At 49.8% G+C, this 24597-nt stretch overlaps 1 protein-coding gene across 1 annotated transcript; it reads right to left on the bottom strand.

Annotated features, from left to right (window-relative positions):
* Positions 1–359: 359 nt before the first annotated feature.
* Positions 360–19584, bottom strand: LOC124023649 (ciliary-associated calcium-binding coiled-coil protein 1-like; the record flags this gene model as incomplete). The annotated part of the gene is made up of 7 exons (XM_046338004.1): positions 19215–19584; positions 18958–19052; positions 18709–18878; positions 16894–17032; positions 16649–16721; positions 15231–15338; positions 360–518 (listed from the first exon to the last, which is right to left on the bottom strand). Coding segments are annotated over exons 1-7 (819 nt in total), but the record flags the coding sequence as incomplete, so codon positions are not given.
* Positions 19585–24597: the final 5013 nt, after the last annotated feature.

The following is a 24597-nucleotide window of genomic DNA, read 5'->3' as shown; positions in this document are numbered from 1 at the left end:
GCTCCGTGTATTCCCCCTGGCTCCGTGTATCCCCCTGGCTCCGTGTATTCCCCCTGGCTCCGTGTATCCCCCTGGCTCAGTGTATCCCCCTGGCTCCGTGTATCCCCCTGGCTCCGTGTATTCCCCCTGGCTCCGTGTATTCCCCCTGGCTCCGTGTATCCCCCTGGCTCCGTGTATTCCCCCTGGCTCCGTGTATTCCCCCTGGCTCCGTGTATTCCCCCTGGCTCCGTGTATTCCCCCTGGCTCCGTGTATTCCCCTGGCTCCGTGTATCCCCCTGGCTCCGTGTATTCCCCTGGCTCCGTGTATTCCCCTGGCTCCGTGTATTCCCCTGGCTCCGTGTATTATCATGAAATCCTACCTGTAGGGTTCCCAGCATCTCTTTGGTCAGGTCTCCCAGCACGTCTTTGACATCCTGAACGTTGTATCCTTCCAACCATGTAGCCTTGTTCTCCTTCTCCTGCTCCAGAGCTGTTTCACCTGGTACCTCTCCATCCTCCTCCTGGCTGGTCCTCTGTCCCTGGGTCAACAGAACACCACCTATCAGACAGGCCGGTCCTCTGGGTCAACAGAACACCACCTATCAGACAGGCCGGTCCTCTGGGTCAACAGAACACCACCTATCAGACAGGCTGGTCCTCTGGGTCAACAGAACACCACCTATCAGACAGGCTAGTCCTCTGGGTCAACAGAACACCACCTATCAGACAGGCCGGTCCTCTGTCCCTGGGTCAACAAAACACCACCTATCAGACAGGCTGGTCCTCTGTCCCTGGGTCAACAGAACACCACCTATCAGACAGGCTGGTCCTCTGTCCCTGGGTCAACAGAACACCACCTATCAGACAGGCTGGTCCTCTGTCCCTGGGTCAACAGAACACCACCTATCAGACAGGCTGGTCCTCTGGGTCAACAGAACACCACCTATCAGACAGGCTGGTCCTCTGGGTCAACAGAACACCACCTATCAGACAGGCTGGTCCTCTGTCCCTGGGTCAACAGAACACCACCTATCAGACAGGCCGGTCCTCTGGGTCAACAGAACACCTATCAGACAGGCTAGTCCTCTGGGTCAACAGAACACCTATCAGAACAGGCTGGTCCCCTGGGTCAACAGAACACCTATCAGACAGGCTGGTCTTCTGGGTCAACAGAACACCACCTATCTTACAGGCTGGTCCTCTGGGTCAACAGAACACCACCTATCAGACAGGCCGGTCCTCTGTCCCTGGGTCAACAGAACACCACCTATCTTACAGGCTGGTCCTCTGTCCCTGGGTCAACAGAACACCACCTATCAGACAGGCTGGTCCTCTGGGTCAACAGAACACCTATCAGACAGGCTAGTCCTCTGGGTCAACAGAACACCTATCAGAACAGGCTGGTCCCCTGGGTCAACAGAACACCTATTAGACAGGCTGGTCTTCTGGGTCAACAGAACACCACCTATCTTACAGGCTGGTCCTCTGGGTCAACAGAACACCTATCAGACAGGCTAGTCCTCTGGGTCAACAGAACACCTATCAGACAGGCTGGTCTTCTGGGTCAACAGAACACCACCTATCTTACAGGCTGGTCCTCTGGGTCAACAGAACACCACCCACCAGACAGGCTGGTCCTCTGGGTCAACAGAACACCACCTATCAGCCAGGCTGGTCCTCTGGGTCAACAGAACACCACCTATCAGACAGGCTAGTCCTATGGGTCAACAGAACACCACCTATCAGACAGGCTGGTCCTCTGGGTCAACAGAACACCACCTATCAGACAGGCTAGTCCTCTGGGTCAACAGAACACCACCTATCAGACAGGCTGGTCCTCTGTCCCTGGGTCAACAGAACACCACCTATCAGACAGGCTGGTCCTCTGGGTCAACAGAACACCACCTATCAGACAGGCTGGTCCTCTGTCCCTGGGTCAACAGAACACCTATCAGACAGGCTGGTCCTCTGTCCCTGGGTCAACAGAACACCACCTATCAGACAGGCTGGTCTTCTGGGTCAAAAGAACACCACCTATCAGACAGGCTGGTCCTCTGTCCCTGGGTCAACAGAACACCACCTATCAGACAGGCTGGTCCTCTGTCCCTGGGTCAACAGAACACCACCTATCAGACAGGCTGGTCCTCTGGGTCAACAGACACCACCTATCAGACAGGCTGGTCCTCTGTCCCTGGGTCAACAGAACACCACCTATCAGACAGGCTGGTCCTCTGTCCCTGGGTCAACAGAACACCACCTATCAGACAGGCTGGTCCTCTGTCCCTGGGCCAACAGAACACCACCTATCAGACAGGCTGGTCCTCTGGGTCAACAGACACCACCTATCAGACAGGCTGGTCCTCTGGGTCAACAGAACACCACCTATCAGACAGGATGGTCCTCTGGGTCAACAGAACACCTATCAGACAGGCTAGTCCTCTGGGTCAACAGAACACCTATCAGAACAGGCTGGTCCCCTGGGTCAACAGAACACCTAAGACAGGCTGGTCTTCTGGGTCAACAGAACACCACCTATCTTACAGGCTGGTCCTCTGGGTCAACAGAACACCACCCACCAGACAGGCTGGTCCTCTGGGTCAACAGAACACCACCTATCAGCCAGGCTGGTCCTCTGGGTCAACAGAACACCACCTATCAGACAGGCTAGTCCTCTGGGTCAACAGAACACCACCTATCAGACAGGCTGGTCCTCTGGGTCAACAGAACACCACCTATCAGACAGGCTGGTCCTCTGGGTCAACAGACACCACCTATCAGACAGGCTGGTCCTCTGTCCCTGGGTCAACAGAACACCACCTATCAGACAGGCTGGTCCTCTGGGTCAACAGAACACCACCTATCAGACAGGCTGGTCCTCTGGGTCAACAGAACACCACCTATCAGACAGGCTGGTCCTCTGTCCCTGGGTCAACAGAACACCACCTATCAGACAGGCTGGTCCTCTGGGTCAACAGAACACCACCTATCAGACAGGCTGGTCCTCTGGGTCAACAGAACACCACCTATCAGACAGGCTGGTCCTCTGGGTCAACAGAACACCACCTATCAGACAGGCTGGTCCTCTGGGTCAACAGAACTCCACCTATCAGACAGGCTGGTCCTCTGTCCCTGGGTCAACAGAACACCACCTATCAGACAGGCTGGTCCTCTGTCCCTGGGTCAACAGAACACCACCTATCAGACAGGCTGGTCCTCTGGGTCAACAGAACCACCTATCAGACAGGCTGGTCCTCTGGGTCAACAGAACACCACCTATCAGACAGGCTGGTCCTCTGTCCCTGGGTCAACAGAACACCACCTATCAGACAGGCTGGTCCTCTGGGTCAACAGAACACCACCTATCAGACAGGCTGGTCCTCTGGGTCAACAGAACACCACCTATCAGACAGGCTGGTCCTCTGGGTCAACAGAACACCACCTATCAGACAGGCTGGTCCTCTGGGTCAACAGAACTCCACCTATCAGACAGGCTGGTCCTCTGTCCCTGGGTCAACAGAACACCACCTATCAGACAGGCTGGTCCTCTGTCCCTGGGTCAACAGAACACCACCTATCAGACAGGCTGGTCCTCTGTCCCTGGGTCAACAGAACACCACCTATCAGACAGGCTGGTCCTCTGGGTCAACAGACACCACCTATCAGACAGGCTGGTCCTCTGGGTCAACAGAACACCACCTATCAGACAGGCCGGTCCTCTGGGTCAACAGAACACCACCTATCAAACAGGCTGATCCTCTGGGTCAACAGACCACACACCACCTATCAGACGGGCTGGCCCTCTGGGTCAACAGAACACCACCTATCTTACAGGCTGGTCCTCTGGGTCAACAGAACACCACCCACCAGACAGGCTGGTCCTCTGGGTCAACAGAACACCACCTATCAGCCAGGCTGGCCCTCTGGGTCAACAGAACACCACCTATCAGACAGGCTAGTCCTATGGGTCAACAGAACACCACCTATCAGACAGGCTGGTCCTCTGGGTCAACAGAACACCACCTATCAGACAGGCTAGTCCTCTGGGTCAACAGAACACCACCTATCAGACAGGCTGGTCCTCTGTCCCTGGGTCAACAGAACACCACCTATCAGACAGGCTGGTCCTCTGGGTCAACAGAACACCACCTATCAGACAGGCTGGTCCTCTGTCCCTGGGTCAACAGAACACCTATCAGACAGGCTGGTCCTCTGTCCCTGGGTCAACAGAACACCACCTATCAGACAGGCTGGTCTTCTGGGTCAAAAGAACACCACCTATCAGACAGGCTGGTCCTCTGGGTCAACAGAACACCACCTATCAGACAGGCTGGTCCTCTGTCCCTGGGTCAACAGAACACCACCTATCAGACAGGCTGGTCCTCTGGGTAACAGAACACCACCCACCAGACAGGCTGGTCCTCTGGGTCAACAGAACACCACCTATCAGCCAGGCTGGTCCTCTGTCCCTGGGTCAACAGAACACCACCTATCAGACAGGCCGGTCCTCTGGGTCAACAGAACACCTATCAGACAGGCTAGTCCTCTGGGTCAACAGAACACCTATCAGAACAGGCTGGTCCCCTGGGTCAACAGAACACCTATCAGACAGGCTGGTCTTCTGGGTCAACAGAACACCACCTATCTTACAGGCTGGTCCTCTGGGTCAACAGAACACCACCTATCAGACAGGCCGGTCCTCTGTCCCTGGGTCAACAGAACACCACCTATCTTACAGGCTGGTCCTCTGTCCCTGGGTCAACAGAACACCACCTATCAGACAGGCTGGTCCTCTGGGTCAACAGAACACCTATCAGACAGGCTAGTCCTCTGGGTCAACAGAACACCTATCAGAACAGGCTGGTCCCCTGGGTCAACAGAACACCTATTAGACAGGCTGGTCTTCTGGGTCAACAGAACACCACCTATCTTACAGGCTGGTCCTCTGGGTCAACAGAACACCTATCAGACAGGCTAGTCCTCTGGGTCAACAGAACACCTATCAGACAGGCTGGTCTTCTGGGTCAACAGAACACCACCTATCTTACAGGCTGGTCCTCTGGGTCAACAGAACACCACCCACCAGACAGGCTGGTCCTCTGGGTCAACAGAACACCACCTATCAGCCAGGCTGGTCCTCTGGGTCAACAGAACACCACCTATCAGACAGGCTAGTCCTATGGGTCAACAGAACACCACCTATCAGACAGGCTGGTCCTCTGGGTCAACAGAACACCACCTATCAGACAGGCTAGTCCTCTGGGTCAACAGAACACCACCTATCAGACAGGCTGGTCCTCTGTCCCTGGGTCAACAGAACACCACCTATCAGACAGGCTGGTCCTCTGGGTCAACAGAACACCACCTATCAGACAGGCTGGTCCTCTGTCCCTGGGTCAACAGAACACCTATCAGACAGGCTGGTCCTCTGTCCCTGGGTCAACAGAACACCACCTATCAGACAGGCTGGTCTTCTGGGTCAAAAGAACACCACCTATCAGACAGGCTGGTCCTCTGGGTCAACAGAACACCACCTATCAGACAGGCTGGTCCTCTGTCCCTGGGTCAACAGAACACCACCTATCAGACAGGCTGGTCCTCTGGGTCAACAGAACACCACCTATCAGACAGGCTGGTCCTCTGTCCCTGGGTCAACAGAACACCGCCTATCAGACAGGCTGGTCCTCTGTCCCTGGGTCAACAGAACACCACCTATCAGACAGGCTGGTCCTCTGTCCCTGGGCCAACAGAACACCACCTATCAGACAGGCTGGTCCTCTGGGTCAACAGACACCACCTATCAGACAGGCTGGTCCTCTGGGTCAACAGAACACCACCTATCAGACAGGATGGTCCTCTGGGTCAACAGAACACCTATCAGACAGGCTAGTCCTCTGGGTCAACAGAACACCTATCAGAACAGGCTGGTCCCCTGGGTCAACAGAACACCTATCAGACAGGCTGGTCTTCTGGGTCAACAGAACACCACCTATCTTACAGGCTGGTCCTCTGGGTCAACAGAACACCACCCACCAGACAGGCTGGTCCTCTGGGTCAACAGAACACCACCTATCAGCCAGGCTGGTCCTCTGGGTCAACAGAACACCACCTATCAGACAGGCTAGTCCTCTGGGTCAACAGAACACCACCTATCAGACAGGCTGGTCCTCTGGGTCAACAGAACACCACCTATCAGACAGGCTGGTCCTCTGGGTCAACAGACACCACCTATCAGACAGGCTGGTCCTCTGTCCCTGGGTCAACAGAACACCACCTATCAGACAGGCTGGTCCTCTGGGTCAACAGAACACCACCTATCAGACAGGCTGGTCCTCTGGGTCAACAGAACACCACCTATCAGACAGGCTGGTCCTCTGTCCCTGGGTCAACAGAACACCACCTATCAGACAGGCTGGTCCTCTGGGTCAACAGAACACCACCTATCAGACAGGCTGGTCCTCTGGGTCAACAGAACACCACCTATCAGACAGGCTGGTCCTCTGGGTCAACAGAACACCACCTATCAGACAGGCTGGTCCTCTGGGTCAACAGAACTCCACCTATCAGACAGGCTGGTCCTCTGTCCCTGGGTCAACAGAACACCACCTATCAGACAGGCTGGTCCTCTGTCCCTGGGTCAACAGAACACCACCTATCAGACAGGCTGGTCCTCTGGGTCAACAGAACACCACCTATCAGACAGGCTGGTCCTCTGGGTCAACAGAACACCACCTATCAGACAGGCTGGTCCTCTGTCCCTGGGTCAACAGAACACCACCTATCAGACAGGCTGGTCCTCTGGGTCAACAGAACACCACCTATCAGACAGGCTGGTCCTCTGGGTCAACAGAACACCACCTATCAGACAGGCTGGTCCTCTGGGTCAACAGAACACCACCTATCAGACAGGCTGGTCCTCTGGGTCAACAGAACTCCACCTATCAGACAGGCTGGTCCTCTGTCCCTGGGTCAACAGAACACCACCTATCAGACAGGCTGGTCCTCTGTCCCTGGGTCAACAGAACACCACCTATCAGACAGGCTGGTCCTCTGTCCCTGGGTCAACAGAACACCACCTATCAGACAGGCTGGTCCTCTGGGTCAACAGACACCACCTATCAGACAGGCTGGTCCTCTGGGTCAACAGAACACCACCTATCAGACAGGCCGGTCCTCTGGGTCAACAGAACACCACCTATCAAACAGGCTGATCCTCTGGGTCAACAGACCACACACCACCTATCAGACGGGCTGGCCCTCTGGGTCAACAGAACACCACCTATCTTACAGGCTGGTCCTCTGGGTCAACAGAACACCACCCACCAGACAGGCTGGTCCTCTGGGTCAACAGAACACCACCTATCAGCCAGGCTGGCCCTCTGGGTCAACAGAACACCACCTATCAGACAGGCTAGTCCTATGGGTCAACAGAACACCACCTATCAGACAGGCTGGTCCTCTGGGTCAACAGAACACCACCTATCAGACAGGCTAGTCCTCTGGGTCAACAGAACACCACCTATCAGACAGGCTGGTCCTCTGTCCCTGGGTCAACAGAACACCACCTATCAGACAGGCTGGTCCTCTGGGTCAACAGAACACCACCTATCAGACAGGCTGGTCCTCTGTCCCTGGGTCAACAGAACACCTATCAGACAGGCTGGTCCTCTGTCCCTGGGTCAACAGAACACCACCTATCAGACAGGCTGGTCTTCTGGGTCAAAAGAACACCACCTATCAGACAGGCTGGTCCTCTGGGTCAACAGAACACCACCTATCAGACAGGCTGGTCCTCTGTCCCTGGGTCAACAGAACACCACCTATCAGACAGGCTGGTCCTCTGGGTAACAGAACACCACCCACCAGACAGGCTGGTCCTCTGGGTCAACAGAACACCACCTATCAGCCAGGCTGGTCCTCTGGGTCAACAGAACACCACCTATCAGACAGGCTAGTCCTCTGGGTCAACAGAACACCACCTATCAGACAGGCTGGTCCTCTGGGTCAACAGAACACCACCTATCAGACAGGCTGGTCCTCTGGGTCAACAGACACCACCTATCAGACAGGCTGGTCCTCTGTCCCTGGGTCAACAGAACACCACCTATCAGACAGGCTGGTCCTCTGGGTCAACAGACACCACCTATCAGACAGGCTGGTCCTCTGTCCCTGGGTCAACAGAACACCACCTATCAGACAGGCTGGTCCTCTGGGTCAACAGAACACCACCTATCAGACAGGATGGTCCTCTGGGTCAACAGAACACCACCTATCAGACAGGCTGGTCCTCTGTCCCTGGGTCAACAGAACACCACCTATCAGACAGGCTGGTCCTCTGGGTCAACAGAACACCACCTATCAGACAGGCTGGTCCTCTGGGTCAACAGAACACCACCTATCAGACAGGCTGGTCCTCTGGGTCAACAGAACACCACCTATCAGACAGGCTGGTCCTCTGGGTCAACAGAACTCCACCTATCAGACAGGCTGGTCCTCTGTCCCTGGGTCAACAGAACACCACCTATCAGACAGGCTGGTCCTCTGTCCCTGGGTCAACAGAACACCACCTATCAGACAGGCTGGTCCTCTGTCCCTGGGTCAACAGAACACCACCTATCAGACAGGCTGGTCCTCTGGGTCAACAGACACCACCTATCAGACAGGCTGGTCCTCTGGGTCAACAGAACACCACCTATCAGACAGGCCGGTCCTCTGGGTCAACAGAACACCACCTATCAAACAGGCTGATCCTCTGGGTCAACAGACCACACACCACCTATCAGACGGGCTGGCCCTCTGGGTCAACAGAACACCACCTATCAGACAGGCTGGTCCTCTGGGTCAACAGAACACCTATCAGACAGGCTAGTCCTCTGGGTCAACAGAACACCTATCAGAACAGGCTGGTCCCCTGGGTCAACAGAACATCTATCTTACAGGCTGGTCCTCTGGGTCAACAGAACACCACCCACCAGACAGGCTGGTCCTCTGGGTCAACAGAACACCACCTATCAGCCAGGCTGGTCCTGTGGGTCAACAGAACACCAACTATCAGACAGGCTAGTCCTCTGGGTCAACAGAACACCACCTATCAGACAGGCTGGTCCTCTGGGTCAACAGAACACCACCTATCAGACAGGCTAGTCCTCTGGGTCAACAGAACACCACCTATCAGACAGGCTGGTCCTCTGTCCCTGGGTCAACAGAACACCACCTATCAGACAGGCTGGTCCTCTGGGTCAACAGAACACCACCTATCAGACAGGCTAGTCCTCTGGGTCAACAGAACACCACCTATCAGACAGGCTGGTCCTCTGTCCCTGGGTCAACAGAACACCACCTATCAGACAGGCTGGTCCTCTGTCCCTGGGTCAACAGAACACCACCTATCAGACAGGCTGGTCCTCTGTCCCTGGGTCAACAGAACACCACCTATCAGACAGGCTGGTCCTCTGTCCCTGGGTCAACAGAACACCACCTATCAGACAGGCTGGTCCTCTGTCTCTGGGTCAACAGAACACCACCTATCAGACAGGCTGGTCCTCTGTCCCTGGGTCAACAGAACACCTATCAGACAGGCTGGTCCTCTGTCCCTGGGTCAACAGAACACCACCTATCAGACAGGCTGGTCTTCTGGGTCAAAAGAACACCACCTATCAGACAGGCTGGTCCTCTGGGTCAACAGAACACCACCTATCAGACAGGCTGGTCCTCTGTCCCTGGGTCAACAGAACACCACCTATCAGACAGGCTGGTCCTCTGGGTCAACAGAACACCACCTATCAGACAGGCTGGTCCTCTGTCCCTGGGTCAACAGAACACCGCCTATCAGACAGGCTGGTCCTCTGTCCCTGGGTCAACAGAACACCACCTATCAGACAGGCTGGTCCTCTGTCCCTGGGCCAACAGAACACCACCTATCAGACAGGCTGGTCCTCTGGGTCAACAGAACACCACCTATCAGACAGGCTGGTCCTCTGGGTCAACAGAACACCACCTATCAGACAGGATGGTCCTCTGGGTCAACAGAACACCTATCAGACAGGCTAGTCCTCTGGGTCAACAGAACACCTATCAGAACAGGCTGGTCCCCTGGGTCAACAGAACACCTATCAGACAGGCTGGTCTTCTGGGTCAACAGAACACCACCTATCTTACAGGCTGGTCCTCTGGGTCAACAGAACACCACCCACCAGACAGGCTGGTCTTCTGGGTCAACAGAACACCACCTATCAGCCAGGCTGGTCCTCTGGGTCAACAGAACACCACCTATCAGACAGGCTAGTCCTCTGGGTCAACAGAACACCACCTATCAGACAGGCTGGTCCTCTGGGTCAACAGAACACCACCTATCAGACAGGCTGGTCCTCTGGGTCAACAGAACACCACCTATCAGACAGGCTGGTCCTGGGTCAACAGAACACCACCTATCAGACAGGCTGGTCCTCTGGGTCAACAGAACACCACCTATCAGACAGGCTGATCCTCTGGGTCAACAGAACACCACCTATCAGACAGGCTGGTCCTCTGGGTCAACAGAACACCACCTATCAGACAGGCTGGTCCTCTGTCCCTGGGTCAACAGAACACCACCTATCAGACAGGCTGGTCCTCTGTCCCTGGGTCAACAGAACACCACCTATCAGACAGGCTGGTCCTCTGTCCCTGGGTCAACAGAACACCACCTATCAGACAGGCCGGTCCTCTGGGTCAACAGAACACCACCTATCAGACAGGCTGGTCCTCTGGGTCAACAGAACACCACCTATCAGACAGGCTGGTCCTCTGTCCCTGGGTCAACAGAACACCACCTATCAGACAGGCTGGTCCTCTGTCCAGAACACCACCCATCAGACAGGCTGGTCAACAGAACACCCACCTATCAGACAGGCTGGTCCTCTGGGTCAACAGAACACCACCCATCAGACAGGCTGGTCCTCTGTCCCTGGGTCAACAGAACACCACCTATCAGACAGGCTGGTCCTCTGTCCCTGGTCAACAGAACACCACCTATCAGACAGGCTGGTCCTCTGGGTCAACAGAACACCACCTATCAGACAGGCTGGTCCTCTGGGTCAACAGAACACCACCTATCAGACAGGCTGGTCCTCTGGGTCAACAGAACACCACCTATCAGACAGGCTGGTCCTCTGGGTCAACAGACCACACCACCTATCAGACAGGCTGGTCCCTCTGGGTCAACAGAACACCACCTATCAGACAGGCTGGTCCTCTGGGTCAACAGAACACCTATCAGACAGGCTAGTCCTCTGGGTCAACAGAACACCTATCAGACAGGCTGGTCCTCTGGGTCAACAGAACACCACCTATCAGACAGGCTGGTCCTCTGGGTCAACAGAACACCACCTATCAGACAGGCTGGTCCTCTGGGTCAACAGAACACCACCCACCAGACAGGCTGGTCCTCTGGGTCAACAGAACACCACCTATCAGCCAGGCTGGTCCTCTGGGTCAACAGAACACCACCTATCAGACAGGCTGGTCCTCTGGGGTCAACAGAACACCACCTATCAGACAGGCTGGTCCTCTGGGTCAACAGAACACCACCTATCAGACAGGCTAGTCCTCTGGTCAACAGAACACCACCTATCAGACAGGTCCTCTGTCCCTGGGTCAACAGAACACCACCTATCAGACAGGCTGGTCCTCTGGGTCAACAGAACACCACCTATCAGACAGGCTGGTCCTCTGGGTCAACAGAACACCACCTATCAGACAGGCTGGTCCTCTGTCCCTGGGTCAACAGAACACCACCTATCAGACAGGCTGGTCCTCTGTCCCTGGGTCAACAGAACACCACCTATCAGACAGGCTGGTCCTCTGTCCCTGGGTCAACAGAACACCACCTATCAGACAGGCCGGTCCTCTGGGTCAACAGAACACCACCTATCAGACAGGCCGGTCCTCTGGGTCAACAGAACACCACCTATCAGACAGGCTGGTCCTCTGGGTCAACAGAACACACACCACCTATCAGACGGGCTGGTCCTCTGGGTCAACAGAACACCACCTATCAGACAGGCTGGTCCTCTGGGTCAACAGAACACCTATCAGACAGGCTAGTCCCCTGGGTCAACAGAACACCTATCAGACAGGCTGGTCTTCTGGGTCAACAGAACACCACCTATCTTACAGGCCGGTCCTCTGGGTCAACAGAACACCACCTATCAGACAAGCTGGTCCTCTGGGTCAACAGAACACCACCTATCAGACAGGCTGGTCCTCTGCGTCAACAGAACACCACCTATCAGCCAGGCTGGTCCTCTGGGTCAACAGAACACCACCTATCAGACAGGCTAGTCCTCTGGGTCAACAGAACACCACCTATCAGACAGGCTGGTCCTCTGGGTCAACAGAACACCACCTATCAGACAGGCTGGTCCTCTGGGTCAACAGAACACCACCTATCAGACAGGCTGGTCCTCTGTCCGCTGGGTCAACAGAACACCACCTATCAGACAGGCTGGTCCTCTGTCCCTGGGTCAACAGGCCACCTGGTCCTCTGTCCCTGGGTCAGTATCAGACATTCTGTTGCTACATGTTCAAATCAACCGTTATGGTATGTACTAGTAGTCGTGGTAACACATTGATCAGTCATAGCTTCAGTTCTCAGTGAAGAGGTCTTCAACAGTGTGACAGCACCCACCTGTGGTCTTATGGGAAATAGCAGAATCACTGACTTGGTAAAAGAGTTTTGGAATAGGAGTGACACTAACTCAGAAATAATACACAATAATACAATATGTACTATTTATTAATCTACTTGTCTTTTAAATCCAGATAGTACATGAAAATATAAAAACATCAGCTGTGAGCAGTGACCTAAGCAGAGCCCATGGTAAAGTCAATTATAGTACCTCTTCCTGCTGTTCAACAGGAGTCATGTAATGGGGGTAGTCATCAGTAGTCCTACAGTACAGTACCTCTTCCTGCTGTTCAACAGGAGTCATGTAATGAGGTAGTCATCAGTAGTCCTACAGTACAGTACCTCTTCCTGCTGTTCAACAGGAGTCATGTAATGGAGGTAGTCATCAGTAGTCCTACAGTACAGTACCTCTTCCTGCTGTTCAACAGGAGTCATGTAATGGAGGTAGTCATCAGTAGTCCTATAGTACAGTACAGTACCTCTTCCTGCTGTTCAACAGGAGTCATGTAATGAGGTAGTCATCAGTAGTCCTACAGTACAGTACAGTACCTCTTCCTGCTGTTCAACAGGAGTCATGTAATGGAGGTAGTCATCAGTAGTCCTACAGTACAGTACCTCTTCCTGCTGTTCAACAGGAGTCATGTAATGAGGTAGTCATCAGTAGTCCTACAGTACAGTACCTCTTCCTGCTGTTCAACAGGAGTCATGTAATGAGGTAGTCATCAGTAGTCCTACAGTACAGTACCTCTTCCTGCTGTTCAACAGGAGTCATGTAATGAGGTAGTCATCAGTAGTCCTACAGTACAGTACAGTACCTCTTCCTGCTGTTCAACAGGAGTCATGTAATGAGGTAGTCATCAGTAGTCCTACAGTACAGTACCTCTTCCTGCTGTTCAACAGGAGTCATGTAATGGAGGTAGTCATCAGTAGTCCTACAGTACAGTACCTCTTCCTGCTGTTCAACAGGAGTCATGTAATGAGGTAGTCATCAGTAGTCCTACAGTACAGTACCTCTTCCTGCTGTTCAACAGGAGTCATGTAATGAGGTAGTCATCAGTAGTCCTACAGTACAGTACAGTACCTCTTCCTGCTGTTCAACAGGAGTCATGTAATGAGGTAGTCATCAGTAGTCCTACAGTACAGTACAGTACCTCTTCCTGCTGTTCTACAGGAGTCATGTAATGGAGGTAGTCATCAGTAGTCCTACAGTACAGTACAGTACCTCTTCCTGCTGTTCAACAGGAGTCATGTAATGAGGTAGTCATCAGTAGTCCTACAGTACAGTACCTCTTCCTGCTGTTCAACAGAGTCATGTAATGGAGGTAGTCATCAGTAGTCCTACAGTACAGTACCTCTTCCTGCTGTTCAACAGGAGTCATGTAATGGAGGTAGTCATCAGTAGTCCTACAGTACAGTACAGTACCTCTTCCTGCTGTTCAACAGGAGTCATGTAATGGAGGTAGTCATCAGTAGTCCTACAGTACAGTACCTCTTCCTGCTGTTCAACAGGAGTCATGTAATGGAGGTAGTCATCAGTAGTCCTACAGTACAGTACAGTACCTCTTCCTGCTGTTCAACAGGAGTCATGTAATGGAGGTAGTCATCAGTAGTCCTACAGTACAGTACCTCTTCCTGCTGTTCAACAGGAGTCATGTAATGGAGGTAGTCATCAGTAGTCCTACAGTACAGTACAGTACCTCTTCCTGCTGTTCAACAGGAGTCATGTAATGGGGGTAGTCATCAGTAGTCCTACAGTACAGTACCTCTTCCTGCTGTTCTACAGGAGTCATGTAATGGAGGTAGTCATCAGTAGTCCTACAGTACAGTACAGTACCTCTTCCTGCTGTTCAACAGGAGTCATGTAATGGAGGTAGTCATCAGTAGTCCTACAGTACAGTACAGTACCTCTTCCTGCTGTTCTACAGGAGTCATGTAATGGAGGTAGTCATCAGTAGTCCTACAGTACAGTACAGTACCTCTTCCTGCTGTTCTACAGGAGTCATGTAATGGAGGTAGTCATCAGTAGTCCTACAGTACAGTACCTCTTCCTGCTGTTCAACAGGAGTCATGTAATGAGGTAGTCATCAGTAGTCCTACAGTACAGTACAGTACCTCTTCCTGCTGTTCTACAGGAGTCATGTAATGGAGGTAGTCATCAGTAGTCCTACAGTACAGTACCTCTTCCTGCTGTTCAACAGGAGTCATGTAATGGAGGTAGTCATCAGTAGTCCTACAGTACAGTACCTCTTCCTGCTGTTCAACAGGAGTCATGTAATGAGGTAGTCATCAGTAGTCCTACAGTACAGTACAGTACCTCTTCCTGCTGTTCAACAGGAGTCATGTAATGGAGGTAGTCATCAGTAGTCCTACAGTACAGTACCTCTTCCTGCTGTTCAACAGGAGTCATGTAATGGAGGTAGTCATCAGTAGTCCTACAGTACAGTACAGTACCTCTTCCTGCTGTTCAACAGGAGTCATGTAATGAGGTAGTCATCAGTAGTCCTACAGTACAGTACCTCTTCCTGCTGTTCAACAGGAGTCATGTAATGGAGGTAGTCATCAGTAGTCCTACAGTACAGTACAGTACCTCTTCCTGCTGTTCAACAGGAGTCATGTAATGGAGGTAGTCATCAGTATTCATGCCTTCTTCCAACGGGGCTACAAAGTCTGCTGAGCTGATCACCTCTATGGTCCTCTGGAATACAGTAAGTCAGGAAATAGAGGTTGTAGTCTCACCCATGATCTTACAGTAGAATATGTTGGATGTTTGCCTTCACATTTGTGAATATATTAAGAAAAGGATCATATTAACTGGTAACAGACCTTGTTAAGGTATCAATGGGAAATCAAACAGACTCATTCATTATAGCTCCAAACTGTCAGGGATAAATCACTAAACTACAGCTCGATCTGGAAATGATGAGGAGTTTATATGTCACATCCTGGAAGTTGCAGCTCCTAGAAAAGAGCTCTGATTGAACAAATCAATTGAATGGGCTCTGATGTTATTATAGGCTCCATACATGCTGTGATAATGAGATCTGATACTATAGGCTCCATACATGCTGTGATAATGAGATTTAATGTTATTATAGGCTCCATACATGCTGTGATAATGAGATATAATGTTATTATAGGCTCCATACATGCTGTGATAATGAGATATAATGTTATTATAGGCTCCATACATGCTGTGATAATGAGATTTAATGTTATTATAGGCTCCATACATGCTGTGATAATGAGATCTGATGTTATTATAGGCTCCATACATGCTGTGATAATGAGATCTAATGTTATTATAGGCTCCATACATGCTGTGATAATGAGATCTAATGTTATTATAGGCTCCATACATGCTGTGATAATGAGATCTAATGTTATTATAGGCTCCATACATGCTGTGATAATGAGATTTAATGTTATTATAGGCTCCATACATGCTGTGATAATGAGATCTGATGTTATTATAGGCTCCATACATGCTGTGATAATGAGATCTGATGTTATTATAGGCTCCATACATGCTGTGATAATGAGATCTGATGTTATTATAGACTCCATACATCACTGATGGTGAGTTCGACAGAGAGGACAGATAAATTCTCTCCTGATGGTGAGTTAGACAGAGATGACAGATAAATGGTCTCCTGATGGTGAGTTAGACAGAGATGACAGATAAATGGCCTCCTGGTGGTGAGTTAGACAGAGATGACAGATAAATGGCCTCCTGATGGTAAGTTAGACAGAGATGACAGATAAATGGTCTCCTGATGGTGAGTTAGACAGAGATGACAGATAAATGGCCTCCTGGTGGTGAGTTAGACAGAGATGACAGATAAATGGCCTCCTGGTGGTGAGTTAGTTAGACAGAGATGACAGATAAATGGTTAGGGACAATGACAGGAAAGGACTCTTTATGGTCACTGCCCTTCCAAGTTACTCACTAGCTTCCTTCAGGAAACCTCAACATACATACGGACACAATGACCCAGGCAGTCTCACCTTCTTCCCAAGGAGCAGCTCCTCTCTAGGTTGGCTGAAGAGAAACTCATAGAGTTGGTAGTTCTGAAAGAGACTATCGTAAAACAGGTGAACCAAGATAAGTAACCAACAGAGCAGAACTTCAACATCCCATATGAGGGTCACTGCTCTGAATGGATTATCACCAGGTAAGTAAGGACAGTGTTCATGTGATATTAATCATGTAGGCCTTACTAAAAAAGGCTAATAGAGAAGAGTCTTGCTACCTGCACTTCAGGTAGTCAGTGATGGACATGGCCTGCTCAGCATCAAACAGTGAGTCGACCTCTGGAGAAGGAGACTGGCGCGTTCCTGATATCATCTTGGCCAACTCATTCAGGTTATCAACAAACGGCATCTGCTTCTCTGGGACATTGAGGACAGATATGAATACAGATATTAGCCACAGCCAGTCCATATTGACGTTAGCCATAGGAATCTGACTGGACGTTCATTACTTCTCTCTCTGAGGCAGGAACGGTGCCGTGCCAAGATCAGGACAGCAAGGAGCGTGAGATGTGTCTCGGAAAACATACCTTAATCCAAGGATGGGAGATGGCGCTGTATTCCTAATTATCCCAACTGACAAATCCAGAAGATTGAAATACTTTATCTCAAATGGTGAAGTTTTGGAGGAAATTAACTCTATTTTCTTCGCTCTGCTGTCATGAGGGGGGCAACTTAAATTCTCGCAGGGTGGGGTGGGACCCCAACTAAATGTTACTTAGGGCCCACTAAAAGGCTGTCTGCATGTGTGGGTATAGATGTGGATATGCAGGCCTGCGAGCCACTGTGGCCGGTCATGAGGAGTTCAGATTTTGTGGCCCACACCCCAATTTTGTGGCCCACACCCCAAGTTTCGTGGTAACAAATCAAAATTATAGGTTGCGGCTTCCCGGGTGGCGCAGTGGTTAAGGGCGCTGTACTGCAGCGCCAGCTGTGCCACCAGAGACTCTGGGTTCGCGCCCAGGCTCTGTCGTAACTGGCCACGACCGGGAGGTCCGTGGGGCAACGCACAATTGGCCCAGCGTCGTCCGGGTTAGGGAGGGCTTGGCCGGTAGGGATATCCTTGTCTCACCAGCGACTCCTGTGGAGGGCCAGGCGCAGTGGTTGCCAGGCACATTGGAGTGTCTCCTCCGACACATTGGTGCGGCTGGCTTCCGGGTTGGATGCACGATGTGTTAAGAAGCAGTGCGGCTTGGTTTGGATTGTGTATCAGAGGACACATGACTTTCAACCTTCGTCTCTCCCGAGCCCGTACGGGAGTTGTAGCGATGAGACAAGATACTGCTAATTGGATACCATGAAATTGGGGTTGAAATAGGGGTACATTTAAAAAAAATCATAATAATAATAGGTTGCACAGTAAATTACTCATCTCATACTTTATTCTATACTATGGTATCTCATTCACTTAATAATGTCTTGCATTTTTTTTAATAATATCTTGCATTTTTCATCTCTAATAATGTTTACATATCTTGCATTTTTCATCTCTAATAATGTTTACACATCTTGCATTTCTCATCTCATGTGTAGTGTATTCTATGTCATATATACTGTATTCTATTCTACTGTATCTTAGTCTGTGTATTTCTCATCTCATATGTACATACTGTATTCTATTCTACTGTATCTTAGTCTATGTATTACTCATCTCATATGTACATACTGTATTCTATCTTAGTCCGTTCCGCTCTGACATCACTTGTCATTTACTTAGATTTGTGTGTATTGGGTTTATGTTGTGTAATTTATTAGATATTACATGTTAGATATTACTGCACTGTCAAAGCTAGGATCACAAGCGTTTCGCTACACCCACAATAACATCTGCTAATTTTATTTATTTTACCTTTATTTAAATAGGCAAGTCAGTTAAGAACAAATTCTTATTTTCAATGACGGCCTCGGAACAGTGGGTTAACTGCCTTGTTCAGGGGCAGAACGACAGATTTGTACCTCGTCAGCTCGGAGATTCGATCTGTGACCGATAAAATTTGATTTGATACTGTCTGTTACCTATAAATCCTATGACTTACCACTGATGTTGTCCAGTAACAATTGCAGTAGAGCCATGATGAATGAGATCTGTTGACAGGTGTAGTTCATCTCCCTGGTCCACCAGAAGCCAGAGACAAAGTAGTCCAACCGGGAAGCCTCCTTCAGACACGTCTGGTAGTTCTTCAAACCAAGTATTTCTTCAAACTGGCTGTTGTAAAACAAAAGGTTGATACATGAAACACTTCCAGATAAACTGGCCAGTAGGTCCATATATCCTCGTTACTTACAATTGCACTTGTTCCACTGTCAAATCCAACAGCGTGTTGATTTGTTCATGGGAAATAGGTTTCCATTGAGGGTTGGCTTTTTCAGCATCACTTTCCTGTATTAATTGGATTCAGAACACAAGTTGAGTTTGGTTAGCTGGCCAAACTAGGTTAGTTCTAGCTATGATAACAGTTTGTCAAATAATAACCAGACAAATGATGTAGTAAATATTTCATATAATATTAAATATTAATAGGGTTTTAACATATCTTCCTACTTTGGACGCAACGTCATTTCTATCGTTTGCATTTTTATCCGCTGACTTGTTGCTTTGTTTCGCTTTTGCAGACATGTTTTAGTCACCAGCGTTACCATGGCAACATGTCCACAGTGGACGGGCGGTGAGCTTCCGGTCCGGGTGATAAGCTTCCGGTCCGGGTGATGAGCTTCCGGGCGGTGAGCTTCCGGTCCGGGTGATGAGCTTCCGGGCAGTCTGGTCTATCGAGATGGATAAAGCTGATTCTACAATCGCTGTGTTGTCAACTTAGAGACTCAGTCGCTGTATTTAGCGAGTATTCAGACCCCTCTAGCGACAAATAAAAATCAATTAAAAAACGAACCGCCAATAGCTACTTTCCATTACTGAGGAGTTGGCAACACTGTGTTAGATCTGTCTAGTCAACCTGTAACCAGTGCTGTCCGGAGCGCCGTACTGGTACTTCTCATTTTGGCCGAATAGCATACCGTCTCCTCTATAGTCAATGAAAGTACAGTATCAAGACAGGCAGAAGCTGCTTCTCCAATAGAAAACCAGGCGCTAACATGGTGTCTGGCTGAGATCTAATGTTATTATAGACTCCATACATGCTGTGATAATGAGATAATGACATGGGTAGAGAGAGACATGTCTTCTGGTTAACGGTTGTCTCGCACCGAACTGCGCAAGCCGTCAACTCAAAGGCTTTTGTTTTTGATGAAAATTAAAACGTGTAATTTCTCTCTTTCACTTGGTTGGAGTAATAACATGTTCTGCTACTTAAGACACTAGCTTAAATCTATGTTGTGCTTTTAGATTTCGAGAAAAAGGATCACACAAGAATGAAGGCGGGATCTGCAATGAAGAGAGGACATTCATTTCCTGATTCAGCTTCATACAAATGTATTTGCTTTAGGGTTGTTTTCCAAACACTTAAACGACACACCCTGTCCCCTCAGCCCTCAAATTAAGTGGACGCTTCTGATAACGTTTCAAGTATACACTTGCAGGGCGAAGGAGGCAGGAATGATTTTTAAATGGACCGGACTTTCCCGGAAAGGTGTCAGTCGTTCGTTCCGCGGCGACCGGTAGTTTATGGGTGCTTTACATACGCTACAGTCAATTATGATTGTCTAATTATATTAACTATATCATTATTAATATACGCCTACTGTATGATACCTAGCAAATTAACTAACTAACGTTAGCCTGCCTAGTTGGAACTTCTGAAGAGGGAAATGTTTTTATTTCTACAATTTCCAAAAGCTAACCAAACAAAAACATCATGACTTTTAAGAGACGTGTTCGTTCATTACAGACAATGCAATCGCCATCACACTGCCCCATCAAATCAAATTGTATAAGTCACATGCGCCGAATATAACCTTACAGTGAAATGCTTACTTTACGAGCCTCTAGCCAACAATGTAGTTTAAAATTATTATTTTTGGGGGGGTTGCTCTGACTTGCACTGTCAACTGTGGAACCTTATATAGACAGGTGTGTGCCTTTCCAAATCATGACCAATCAATTGAATTTACCAGTTGGACAATCAAGTTGTAGAAACATCTCAAGGATGATCAATGGAAACAGGATGCACCTGAGCTCAATTTATGTGTTAATTTTTTATACATTTGTTTTCGATTTGTCATTATGGGGTATAGTGTAGATTGATGAGAATTGTTTTTTAATCAATTTTAGAATAAGGCTGTAACGTAACAAAATGTAGAAACGGGTCTGAATACTTTCCGAATGCACCGTATAATAATACTTCCTACATGCAACTCCCTTAAACATGTAACATTTAATTTTACTCAACTAATTGCTTTGCAATGTCGCGCGTCAAGCGCAGCATTTTGCCACCGGCAGCACCCATTGGGTATTCGTTGTGCGGAGGCTGTTTGAGCGTTAAATGACGAGACAGAGGCATTGATGCGAGTAACCAGTCTTGTTCAGTACAACAACAGAGCGATATGATCCTTGTTTCAGCAGGATGTTGTATGTCATGCCTTATTGGAATGGATTTATTGATAATATCTGTTGGAAAAAAGTTTGGATGTTGCCACAAACATACCTACTTGTTAACAAAATTAAGGAAGTTTCCTTTAAAATTATTCATAAATATTATCCTGCCAACCACTATATGAAGAAGTTTAAGGAAAACATCAACTCAAATTGCTCCTTTTGTAATGACCACCCAGAAACAGTTGTGCATCTTTTTTGGCATTGTATGCATGTAAGAAAACTGTGGCAAGACATCAGTAGGTTTATAATTGAACACATTTATGAAGATTTTACACTATTGTGGAGAGATGTACTGTTTGGATTCTTTACATACAATAGAAATAAGCGGAATCATTTTTATGTAATTAATTTCATTATTCTTTTGGCCAAATTTCATATACACAAATGTAAATTTACAAACAGAAAACCACATTTTCGTATCCTTCAAAAAGAAATTGAACTGTATTTTAAGACGGTTAAATGCTCTACTAACAAAAAAGCTGTTATAATTGTAAGTATATGCATGTCCCTTCAGGTCCTTGTGTAATTGTAATGTGATATTGTACCCCCTAGCTCGATTGTCCATTGTTTGTAATCTATGTACGCTTGTGTTCCCTCATGTGCTTTATGTATTGATTTGTTGTTAATAAAACCTACAGATTAAGTCTTTTTGGTGGCTGGCCCAGACGCCCGCAGCGTGAAAAGACAGGGGGCTTGTCTGCGAGGACTGCGGGTTCCCGCACAGGCGTGTCACCTGAACGTCTAAGGGGAGAATTGATGGGCGAGGGAGCGGCCGACCTGTGATCCCCTGGCTCTTCGCCCAGTGCCTCAGGCCACATGTGACTTGCTGGGGTTCTGTCTTTTGTCATGCGACCCCTTTGGCCATCAGGGTTCGGAGTAGGTGCTGGCTCAGCAATCCGAAGGTCAACCCTGTTACGACGGTACATTGATCCATTCACTTCAACCAAGTAGGAGCATGGTGCCACTTTCTGTACACAGGATCCGAGTCTCCAGAGGCCTGTCCGGTCCCCTGGTAGTGGCTTCATTCGCACCGTTTCACCCACCCTGAGCTCAGGTAAGTATTTTGCTGATTTGTCGTAGATGAACTTGGAGACCTGTCTTCTGTGACGTGGCTTCACCAGCACGTCTGTCACCACACATGGCTCCAGGAGAGTGCTGGCTACTGGCAGAGCTGCTTTTAAGCGCCGTGCCATGAGGCGCTGTGCCGGGCTGCTGTCCATGCCTTCTGTCGGGGTATTGCGCCACTGCAGGATTGCTTTCCAGGCATCTTTGCCCTCTTGCAGAGCCTTTTTGCAGAGGTTCTTTGCAATTTTTACTGCGGACTCCACCTTCCCATTAGCTTTAGGGTGTCGTGGTGATGAAGTGACGTGCTCGAATTCCCATCCTGCAGCAAATTTTCGGAACTCAACTCCGGAGAATTGGGGTCCATTGTCTGAAATTACCCTATCTGGCTGGCCATATAGGCAAACTGAGCCTTGCAGCGTTTGATCGTTGTCTCTGCTGAGAGGTCGGGGAGGAGGTCAATCTCCCAAAAGTCTGAGTAATGATCGACTACCAGCAGAAAGTCTTTGCCACTGTGCTGGAAGAGATCTAGACTTACTATATGCCAGGGGCGCATCGGTACCTCGTGGGACATCATCGTCTCTCTCTGTTGCTCAATGGCATATTCATTGCAGACTGTGCATTTACTGACATAGTCTTTGATTTCACTCTGCATTCCTGGCCAATACAGTGTGTCACGTGCTTGTCTGTAACAGGCCTCACCTCCTATGTGACTTGAGTGCACGCGTGCCAACATCTCAGGGCGCAGAGATCGGGGAACAACGACTCTCTGACTCTTGAATATTACTCCGTTTTGAACACTGAGCTCCTCTTTGATTGGCCAATATTCTCTGACGGCTAAAGCAGTTTCTTCCCTGCAGTCGGGCCAGCCCATCAGAATCACAGACCTCAATGCCCGTCCCTGTCTGTGTGCTGTCTGATTTGTATAAGGTGCTGGTCCGTAACATTGAGGTAGTCCGCCTGGTTGATGTGTTCAAAATCCACTTGCTCTGTTTGTAAGCTGCACACTGCGTGTTGTTCATGCATGGAGTGTGTGTGAGTGCCTGATGCAGTAGCCCTGCTGAGTGTGCCACTCATACATCTCTGGCCCTGGCTTATACACCACCTTGAGGTTGTAGTTTTGTAGGGCCAGTAGCTCTGCAGTCGTATTGGGGCATTCAGGAGAGGCTTGCTGAATATAGCAATTAGGGGCTTGTGATCTATCTCTGCGGTAATATTGTCGCGCCCGTACAGGTAGTGGTGGAAGCGTTGGCATGCAAACACAATGCTGAGGCACTCCTTCTCTATCTGGGCATAGTTCTGCTCTGTTGGGGTGAGTGCCCTAGAGGCGAATGCCACAGGCTGGCCCTCCTGCATGAGGCAACAGCCAAGTCCATACTGGCTTGAGTCACTCTGAATCGTGACAGGTTTTGACTCATTGTAGTATCGCAGTACGGGTGTCTGGGTGACCAGTTGTTTTATTTCCCTCACCGCTGCGTCATGTTTTGGGAGCCAATGCCAGATGGTGTCCTTGTCCATGAGCCTCCTTAGTGGCTCACACACTTCAGAGAGCCGCGGTAGGAATTTGGTCAGGTAGGTGACGAATCCGACGAAGCCGTCAGATGGGTGGGGCATTTCCAAGACAGCCTTCAGTTTATCAGGATCCGCCTTCACCCCCTTCACGTCAGATGGGTGGGGCATTTCCAAGACAGCCTTCAGTTTATCAGGATCCGCCTTCACCCCCTTCACGTCAGATGGGTGGGGCATTTCCAAGACAGCCTTCACATTATCAGGATCCACCTTCACCCCCTTCACGTCAGATGGGTGGGGCATTTCCAAGACAGCCTTCACTTTATCAGGATGCACCTTCACCCCCTTCACGTCAGATGGGTGGGGCATTTCCAAGACAGCCTTCACATTATCAGGATCCACCTTCACCCCCTTCACGTCAGATGGGTGGGGCATTTCCAAGACAGCCTTCACATTATCAGGATCCACCTTCACCCCCTTCACTTCAGATGGGTGGGACATTTCCAAGACAGCCTTTACATTATCAGGATCCACCTTCACCCCCTTCACGTCAGATGGGTGGGGCATTTCCAAGACAGCCTTCACTTTTTCAGGATCTGCCTTCAATCCGGTGGAGGACAAGATGTGCCCATGAAAGCGGACCTCTGGCACATTAAACTGAAGCTTTTTTATGCTTAGCCTTAGCTTGACCTGTCTGCATCTGACCATCAGGGCCAGCAGCTTGGCGTCATGGTCACTTTCTGCCTCCTCATCACTGTCCCCACAGCCCACTACGAGGATGCCATCTGCTATGGGTTCCATGCCACTG

Source organism: Oncorhynchus gorbuscha, unplaced genomic scaffold (assembly GCF_021184085.1).
Source record: "Oncorhynchus gorbuscha isolate QuinsamMale2020 ecotype Even-year unplaced genomic scaffold, OgorEven_v1.0 Un_scaffold_1667, whole genome shotgun sequence".
Classification (NCBI taxonomy): Eukaryota; Metazoa; Chordata; class Actinopteri; order Salmoniformes; family Salmonidae; genus Oncorhynchus; species Oncorhynchus gorbuscha.
This window is presented reverse-complemented; position numbering and strand designations above follow the sequence as displayed.